This window comes from Geospiza fortis, unplaced genomic scaffold (genome assembly GCF_000277835.1).
Source record: "Geospiza fortis unplaced genomic scaffold, GeoFor_1.0 scaffold14, whole genome shotgun sequence".
NCBI classification, from domain to species: domain Eukaryota; kingdom Metazoa; phylum Chordata; class Aves; order Passeriformes; family Thraupidae; genus Geospiza; species Geospiza fortis.
The window spans coordinates 884,588-893,750 of record NW_005054512.1 but is presented as its reverse complement, the minus strand read 5'-3'; the positions used below and the strand labels follow the sequence as shown (position 1 = coordinate 893,750).

Genomic DNA, 9,163 nt, shown 5'->3' with positions numbered 1-9,163 from the left:
ATGGGGGAGGCTCAGTTGCGGTGTTGGTGTAAAAAAAGGGGGGTCCCAGCAGGCAACAGGCACAGAACCCTCCTGCAAGGCAGAAATTTAGCCCTGTTTGTCAAAAATGACTGTTATGAGCCCTTGCTGGGTGAGGGGCTGGAGCTGCAGGGAAGGGGGTGCCCAGTGCCAGTGCTGGTGTCCCCAGCCTGGCCACAGCCACCCCCCAGGTAGGTGACCCTCCCTCACCCCCTGGAGCTGGCCAGGCTCTGACCAGCATCGCTGGCCCTAAACTAGTTAGGCAGGATGGGTCCCTGGGGAGGCGCCGAGAAATCCATGAGAATTAAGTGAAGGGGAGAGAATTCAATTAGGGCTGGGGACAGGCAGCTGCTAATCCGAGCTGGCCGGGAGAGGGGAGCTGCCCCGGGGCTGGGCGGGGAGCCAGGCTGGGGCACATCCCCCCCTCGCTGCATTCTGCAGAGCCCCCAAAAGGAGAATTTCCATGTTCGTGCTCTGACTGAGCAGCACGAGAGCTCTGCAGGCAGGATTGTCCTTGTTTTGTGAGCACCGGGGGATTCAGGCCCCCCAGGCAGTGGGAATTCCAGGGAACTGGGGATCCCTGAGGCTGCATCAACAGGGAGCAGCAGCCAGACTCTCTGTGGCAATCCCAGTCCCAGACTGAGTTTGGGGCCATCCCGGTCCCTGACTGAGTTTGGGGTCACACCCAGGGTCTCACTGGATGCAGGTGGATCCCTGTGGATGTTGCTGATGCTCAGCCTTGGCTTTGTGAACCACAGGGTGAGGATGGGCTCCAAACCCTTCTCTGCAACATCAGGCACCACCACCAGTGCTGTCTGGGGTCCAGACGGAGTTTAATTCCAGTTTCTCAGCCTCACAGAGATGTGTGGGCTCTCCCTGCCCTCTCCAGCTCTTGGCCACAGTGGAATTGCCTCCCCAGAGTCAGACCTGGATCCTCCCTGGCTCTGTCTCAGCCCTGCACCTCTGAGGCTTAAAGATCAAGGCACAAATCAAAGCAATTCCTGCTCAGTGAAGAGAAATCCCCGACTCCTGAGCCACGAGGGCTGCAGGCCATGGGATCAGCAGGATGGAGGGAAAAGGGCAGGACCAGGCTGCAGCCTGAGAGCTTCAACAGCAGCTTCTCTGTCCCCCCAGGGTGTCCCCTCCTGGCGAGGGAAGCTCTGCCACCGTGTGGGATGGACACACCGTCCTTGCCTTGCTTAGAAACAGCAGCTGGGATGGAAAAGGATGGGATGGGATGGGACAGGACAGGATTCTCCTCCTCTTCCCGGCTCAACCACCGCCCTCCCCGAGGGCCCTGGGGCAAGCCCGAGCTCTGCTCCAGCACAGCCTCATCCACGTCACTTCCAGGCTGAGCTGCTGCGAGTGGATGAGGTCAGGAGGATCCCTGGGCACGCTGCCTGCATCCCACAGCCCAGCCAGGCTCTCCTGACCTGGCCGGGCTGGATTCAGACCCCCTGAGCCCCCTGACCCCACTCGTGGCTCTGGCACAGAGCAGGAACAGGAGGAGCAGCCCCAGGAACACAAATCCAAGAGAAACCAAGGGCTGATCCTATGGGGAAGCCAATCTGCCACCCCTGAGTGATGGGTGAAGGGATGCAGAGCCATCCACCAGCCCACGGGCTCCAAGCCAAGCTTTCCCTGGAGAAACCAGGCTGGGGAGAGCCTGGATGACAGCCCCAGCATTCCCAAAAACCTCACACACCCTGCTGATCCTCACGATTCCCATTTCCTGTTGGAAAAGCCACTCCCAGAGGAGCTGGGGCCGAATCCTGGGCTTGGTTCCCCCAGCTCATTCCCAGCCCATTCCTAACCCGTTCCCAGCCCATTCCCAGCCCTTTCCCAGCACGGGGCTGGGGGTCTGCAGCACCACCGAGGCTTGGCTCCTCCAGCTCATTCCCAGCTCATTCCCAACCAATTTCCAGCCCATTCCCAACACATTCCCGGCGTGAGGCTGGGGGCCTGCAGCACCACCGAGGCTTGGCTCCTCCAGCTCATTCCCAACCCATTCCCAGCCCATTCCCGGCGTGGGGCTGAGGGCCTGCAGCATCACCGAGGCTTGGCTCTCCCAGCTCATTCCCAGCCTGTTCCCAGCTCATTCCCAGCCCATCATTCCCAGCCCATCATTCCCAGCCTGTTCCCAGCTCATTCCCAGCCCGTTCCCGGTGTGGGGCTGGGGCTCTGCAGCATCCCCGTGCATTAGATGCAGCTGAGCGGGTGCAGCCACCGGGGCAGGAGGCGCCGTCACTTTGATTTATGAGCACATCAGGAGGAGTTTGCGCCGTGACACGCGGGACTGACAGCAGCACTTCATTAAGCTGACACCGGGGTTAGGAGCCAGCAGCTCGCCCTCCCCACCCTGCCTGCCTCAGCACAGGGACAGCCCCTGCCCTCGGCAGCTCTGGGGACACACCGGGACCTTCCCAGGGGATTTTGGGGTCTCTGCACCCCGGGAGGAGCAGGATGGGAGACATGAGCACAGCTCCTTGTTTCCCCCACACCCAGGATGCTGCTGGAGCCTGGAGGTGGCCCTCACACCCCAGCACAGCAAAATACTCCAGGAAAGGCTGGGATGTGCCACAGCTCAGCCCCATCCTGGTGGGATGCATGGATCCATGGATCAGCTGCCTTGCTCTGGCCCTTCCTCACGGCCCCAGTGTGGCACAGCACCCATGGACACGGAGCATCCCCACATCCTTAGGGACAGGATGCTGCTGAAAGGCTCTTCCCACGCATTTCCATCCTCTTGTGTGTCCTTCCCTTCTCTGGGGCACTCCCCATACCAGGGATATCAGAGCTGCTCCTCCCAGAGATGCTGCCCCTGCTCCCAGCTCCTTCCTGGTGTCCTTCCCACCTGCAGATCCCGCTCTGAGCTGCTGACTCACGGAGAGGAGCCCTTGGAATCAGGCAGAGGGGAAGCAGGAGGCGCTGGGTTTACAAATGCTGCAGCAGGGCCGGAATTAAATCCGGCCGTGGGTTTCCAGGCAAGATCCAAGGGCAGCTCTGTGGAGGCATCCCAGACACTCCAGCTCTTCCCTGATGCCACAGCATCACCATTCCCAGCAATCAAACATCAACACAGACCTTAGGAACACCACCCACCCAAATTTTTGGGGTGAAACCAAAGCTTATCCAAGGATTTTGAGGAAGGGAAACACTGACATCCCCTTGCTGAGACCCCCTCAGTGCTTTTCCCAGCAGGAAAGCTGGACACACACCCCTCCAGCAGCATCCAACACCCCTTCCCCCCCCTGCTACACCCTTTCTTGTTGGATAAATTTCCCATCTCCTCTGTACCATTTAATTAAAAGTTAACACGAGCTTTTTAAAGCGGAGCCCGCTAAGCAAGCGCTTTGTTAGAGCTTAATTATATCCCTGCTCGGTGCTGCAAGAGAACATCACCAGGGCCAGCAGGAAAGTCCTTGAGGAAGCCCACATTTACACCTCCCCCATTTCCCCGAGCACCAGCAGCTCCTGGAGATGGTTCTGATAACCCTGAGCCTGGAAATTCACCCACAGCCCACAGTGAGAGCCTGCCTGAGGCTGCAGCAGGTGACCCTGAGCCACTGCAGCCACCCTGGTCCCCTGATGCCAGCGGGGCTTTGCCAGTTGTGCCACCCCAACACGCAGCTTGGGCTTAAAATCTTCCCTCCCTGCCAAAAAACTGAGTTTCAAGTGCTGGGTGTGCATCAGGCTGCTGGATTTTGGGAGGAGTGATGGCCACAAACAGCCCCAGCGTTGCAGGGACGTGGAGGGAGTGGCTCAGGAACAGGTCCCTTGTCACCTGGAGCCCATGGAAGGACACTCAGGGGAGGGGCAGCAACGCCAGACGTGAATTCTGCAAAACTGCACAGCAAAAATCCCCACGTGAAGCATTTTGGCAAGAGAGAGGGGCAAAAACAGCCAAGGGAAAGGAAGGGAGCAGTGCTGTCTGCTGGCTGGGCTCTGTCCCCAGCCTCTGTGCCACCAGCACGTCCCCAAAACACAGCCACAACCCCTTGGGGGGCGTCACTGTGCCCTTGGGGGCAACAGCTGCTGTGTGAAGGGGTTCTGCAAGATTGCTGCAATCACAGGGGCACAAAATGAGTCTCCAGCAGGCACTGCCAGCGTGATCCTGGGGGGCTGAGAGCCCTGCCCACCTCAGTCTCCTGCTGGAGAAGCCCTTTCCTGGAATCACTGCTGTTTGCCACATTCCCTGCGCTTTGGAGAGCCACCCTTTTCCTTCCTGGCAGGAAAAGCCCAGCTCTGGTGCCACCTGACCAGCCCTGCCCACTCACCAGGGCACCGCTGTGCCAGCTCAGCCAGGACTGGGCTGCCCAAGCTGAGCCTGGCAGGGCTGGGCTGGGCTGGGCCTTCTCTGATCCCACCATGGGGGATTTGGGGAGCCCTTGCTCTGTCCTGCGGGGATGGCACCTGTCCCTGTCACCAGGGAGGCTCCAGTGCTGGCACAGTGCTGCCCCACATCCCCACATCCCCACCAGATCACAGAGAGGGAGGAAGAGGAGGAGGAAAAAGAGGAAGAACAACTCCCAGTGACAGGACAGGTCAGCCTGGCACCCCCAGAGCAGCACGTCCCATGTCCCACTGCCATGGGCTCCCTGGGGGCTGTCCCACACCTTGTTTTGTGCTGGTGCCCTCCAGGTGAGCTCACCTCTTTGGGTTGCTGCTTTCCGGCTTGCTGCTGGGTCAACAGCTGCAGGTGAAGCTGCTCCTGCTGCTTCTTGTAGTATTCCTGCAGCTGGAATGGGGAGAGAGCAACGGGATCAGCAGTGGAACCACCCCGTGCCCACCTCAGCACCCCGTGCCCAGTGCCAAGGCTTTGCCACAGCCACTCCAGCTCCTGGCACTGTCACCAGGGCTCCCTGTGTCACCCGGTGCAGGGCAGGAGGGAAAGCACCCACCAGGGGAGTCAGGGCAGCACAGGAACCCTGGGCATGCATTGCCAAGGGCTCTGGATGCCCATGGCCCTTGAAGCCCCCAAACACCCCCCAATGCCCACCCTGATGTTTATTTTAATGCCAGCTTTGACAGAAAAGCAGGCTGGGGTGCTCTGGCACATCACAGGGCACTTCAGGGTGGGGAACCCCCAGTTTTGGCACGGTGGGACCCCAAAACACCCCTGACAAGTGCTGTGAGAGCCAGTGGGGAGGACCAGGAGCAGCCACAATCCCTGGCCTGTGAGAGCTGGGGGTTCAGCCCTGCAGTCAAAAAACCCCTCAAATCAAAGCAGAGCTGTTTAAAACAGGGATAAACCCCCTGGCTCCACAGGGGAGCCACCAGAGAGGGCCCCAGTGCCCACAGGCAGCGCTGGGACCTGCCCAGCATCGCCACCAGCTCTCACCCTGGCCCCTAAATAAACTGTGGGTGATGGATTTGCTGCGTGCAGGGAGGGGGAGGAAGGCACGGGGAGGTCAGTGAGAAGCCCCCCAGCCCCCTCGAAGAGGCTCAGGAATGTCCCTGGGGATGCTGGGAAGCCTTTATCAGCCCGGGGCTGCCAGCAGCCGGTGGCTGTTTGTGTCTGAGAACAGGTTTGGAGGGGCTGCGTGTTTACCCCCGAGCCAGGGAGCTGCAGAGTGGCCGGGCTGGGAGCAGGAACATTGGGTCAGGGGTGAGAGGTGTGATGTTTGGTTTGCTGCCGGTGGAGAATGTGAGCTATTCCGGCCTGGGTTGTTTAATTTGCAGTCAAACGTGTTTCTTTATCCGGCTCCAAAGAGGCTTGTGGAAGGACCCACCCAGGGTAGTGTTTACCCTTTGTTCTTTCCCTGGGGCCAACCTTGAATCCTTATCAGGCTGTTTGGAGTAAACAGGTACTGGAGGCAGGAGGAAGGGTGTGGAGGATGCTTGTGGGGTTTCTCCCTCTCTCCCTCCTTCCCGCTGCCGGCAGCTGTTTACCCAAGCAGACAGATTTTGTTTCAGAGTGGAAATCTGCTTTTTTTTTTTTTTTTCCTTCTCCTCCTTTTTCTTCCCTCCCCATCTGACTAAAATCTCTGGAAAAGTCGAGCAGGGCCATGAGAAACAAACCTCAGCTCTGGAGCTGGACACAGGCACCTGCCCAAAGCCCAGCATTGGCCACGGGGGCTCTGCTTGGGGCACATTGAACCAAGATCATCCACCCTGACCCCGGCTTTTCCCAGGAGCTGGGCAGCCCCAAATCAGCCCTTGAGCAGGAATTTTGCAGGTTTTGAGACCCCGGCTCAGGGTGGCAGCACCAGCACTGTCAGCACCTGCAGCTCTTTTCATCCCCGGACGTGCTGGGAATCCCGAAGGAGCTATGTGGAAAGCAGAAGGAGGGAAGGACCCGTTTTTGTGCCTCCAACAAACCCCAGCATTCCCAGAGCCCGGTGGGAATTGCCTGGCTGGATTCAGCCCTAGGTGCAGTGTTACCTGTTGCAGCATTATTGCCTGCTGCTGCTGCAGGAGGGCCTGGAGCTGGGGTGGGGACAGGATCTGCTGCATCTGCTGCGGCGTGATCATCTGCGGGGACATCATGGCCACGGACACGGGGACCTGTGACAGCAAGGACACGTCACCACTCCCAACCCCGACCTCCCCAAACACCAGCAGTGCCTCTCCCAGAGCATCCTCCATGTCCCCCACAACTCTGTCACCACTCTTTGTCCCCTGGGACATGGCAATGGCAAGGAGATGTCCCATGGTGCTGCTGGCACCAGGACGAAGCTTCCTGAACCATGAGAGCTCTGAAGAAGCTGAGAGCTCTTCTTTAAATGCAATTTAGCTGGGGGACCTGGGCATCAAAGCACAGCTGCCTCCCCTGCTGGGAGCATGGGAAGGGTGGAGGGAAACGCCAGGGAAGTGGGAAGATACTGATCACCCAAATAACTCCGCAGAGCAGAGCGCTGAGGAAGAGGTTACGGGGTTCTCCAGACACATCAAAGCTTTACCTCCAGCTGACACCAGTAACTCCTGTAATTACTGTGCCAAGAGGAGGGAGGGCTGAGGGAACCTGCCAGCCCCTGCCTTTGGTTATCAAAACACGGGTCCACACCCCGGGCAAAGCTCCTGGGAAGGTGTCAGTGATGGATCCCAGCCCTGCTGGGTCCTGCCCAGGTGGAGCAATGCCCGGATGGAGCCATCAGGAGCTGCCTTGTCCTGGCCTCCCACCAATCCCACCAGCCCAAAGCCCTTCCCAAGGCTCTGCCTCATATTCCTGGGAAAGCAAACAAGAATTGCTGGTCAGGAGCCACCATGAGCTCTTCCAGGGGATCCCAGGAAGAGGCAGCAGCTCCCTGGCACGTGGGATGGGGCAGAGCACAAGCCAGGATCCAGCTGCACGCCAAGGACCTGGTTCTGATCCAAACTAAACAGCTCCTCAGCCCCTCAGCCCAGGATCTCAGGACCTCAAGGAGCAGAGAAACCCAGCAAAGCCCCATGGAGAACCTGGATCCTGCCAACCCTCCCAGTGATGCCAGCCTGGACCCCTTGCAGGGATGGGACCACAGGGTGGCCCCGTGCAGTCCCTCCCATCTGTGATGGGTGTCCAGCTGACCTTCAAGGGAGATTGCAAAGCCTTATCTATTTACTCAGGCATTCTGCTGCAGGGAGGCGCCGGGCACGGGGCGAGCTCTGTTTGTCACCAGCGTTTCCCCCTCCAGCCACCTCCGTGGCGGAGCTATCGATTAAACTCCTCCGACTTCCCACCCAAGGGCTGGAGCTCAGCACCCTGCAAGGCTCCACACCCACCAGAGAGCCCCCGAGCACCAGCACCCAGTGCAGAGCTGCTGTTTGGGCACCCAGGTGCTCACAGCCAGCTGTGCCAAGCCCCGGGTGAACATCTGGGCAGGCGAGGAGAGCGAGGTGCGCGCCCAGGAGCGCCGCTAATTTCCCTCTGCCAATTCATCAGCCAGCAACGTGCTCGGAATGAGAGCCCCTAATTAATTGCTCCTCCACATCCCCCCCCAAGGCCGGGCGGGCTCCCCGCCCCCTCCCGCGGCCCCTCGAACACGTTTGCTGGCATTTTCAAATCGGAGGCATCCTAATTACCGGAGAGTTATAACACCTTCCATTTCTCGCCCAGCGGACTGACACCCTGTCAAGAGCAAAGAGAATTGCCAGAGGTTTTGACAACACTAATTGCCCCTATAATCTAAAAACACAAAGGAGAGGCGATTAGTCGAGAGGGCCCCAGCTCTCGATCCGACACGAGGTTTTCACAATGTTACAAGAAAACAAAAGTGACGCTTTTTAGAGTTTGATGGCTGCTAACAAAAGCAGAATTATATTTTCATACAACCTTTGTCTGCATTAAATGGCTTTTTTTTTTCCTTCCCCCCCGCTCGGATGCGGAGCTGACACAGAGAAATGGTGGCGGATCCGTGTGGGGGTGAGGTGGGGATGGGGTGAACTTGAGAGGGGCATCTGAGCTCTGCTGCTTCCTTGGTTCCTGTGAAGAATTTCCCCACAGCGTGGAAAACGCTCCTCTCCCAGTTAAGGTTTCCAGGGAAAGCAGCAACTTTCAGTAAAAGAGGAAATTCCCACTTACAGGCGGTTTTGCTCCCATTCATCCCACGCCCTTGTGCTGGGAATGCTCCAGCACTGCCTTGACCCCAATGTGGGCCAGCAAACCCCAGTGCTGGGGGGTTTCTGTCCCCAGCTCTGGTGACACTGCCAGCTGCCTCTGTTGGGGACAGGGAGAGCTGCTGCTCCGGCTAAATGAGATGGGAATGGAAATGGGGATGGAAATGCCCATCCCAACCTGGCCAAACGCCCCACAGGGATGACACCCCTTCACCTGCAGCCATGGCCCTCAGCGACAAGACTCCCTATGGCAGGATATGAGGCCAGCCTGGCATCCGTGGATAACAGCGGGATCTGGGCAGCAACTGCCTCAAAATCTGGGATGCATGAGAGCTGAGGGGTGCCAGGCACAGCAGCACAGGGGCTGTGAGGGGTGAGTGCCACCCAGCTGAGGGGTGAGTGTCACCCAGCTGAGGGGTGAGTGCCACCCAGCTGCCCCCATCCCTGGACACCAGAGCAGCACAGAGGCTGTGAGGGATGAGTGCCACCCAGCTGAGGGGTGAGTGCCACCCAGCTGCCCCCACCCCCAGGCACGGGAGCAGCCAGGAAGTGTCCCTGCAGCCAGCACATCCCTGGGGAAGCAGGTCCCGGCAGCAGCCCCGCAGCAGCA

General features: G+C 59.1%; 1 protein-coding gene across 1 annotated transcript in view; it reads right to left on the bottom strand.

Moving 5' to 3' along the window:
• The window catches only part of FOXP4 (forkhead box P4), a 29,065-nt gene that overhangs the window by 15,489 nt on the left and 4,413 nt on the right, over positions 1–9,163 (bottom strand). Inside the window, exons 2-3 of the mRNA XM_031063552.1 lie at positions 6,403–6,525; positions 4,670–4,756 (exon numbers count right to left, since the gene is read on the bottom strand). Of these exons, the coding sequence (XP_030919412.1) occupies positions 4,670–4,756; positions 6,403–6,507 (192 nt within the window). The 5' untranslated portion in view covers positions 6,508–6,525. The remainder of the gene's footprint in view (positions 1–4,669; positions 4,757–6,402; positions 6,526–9,163) is intronic.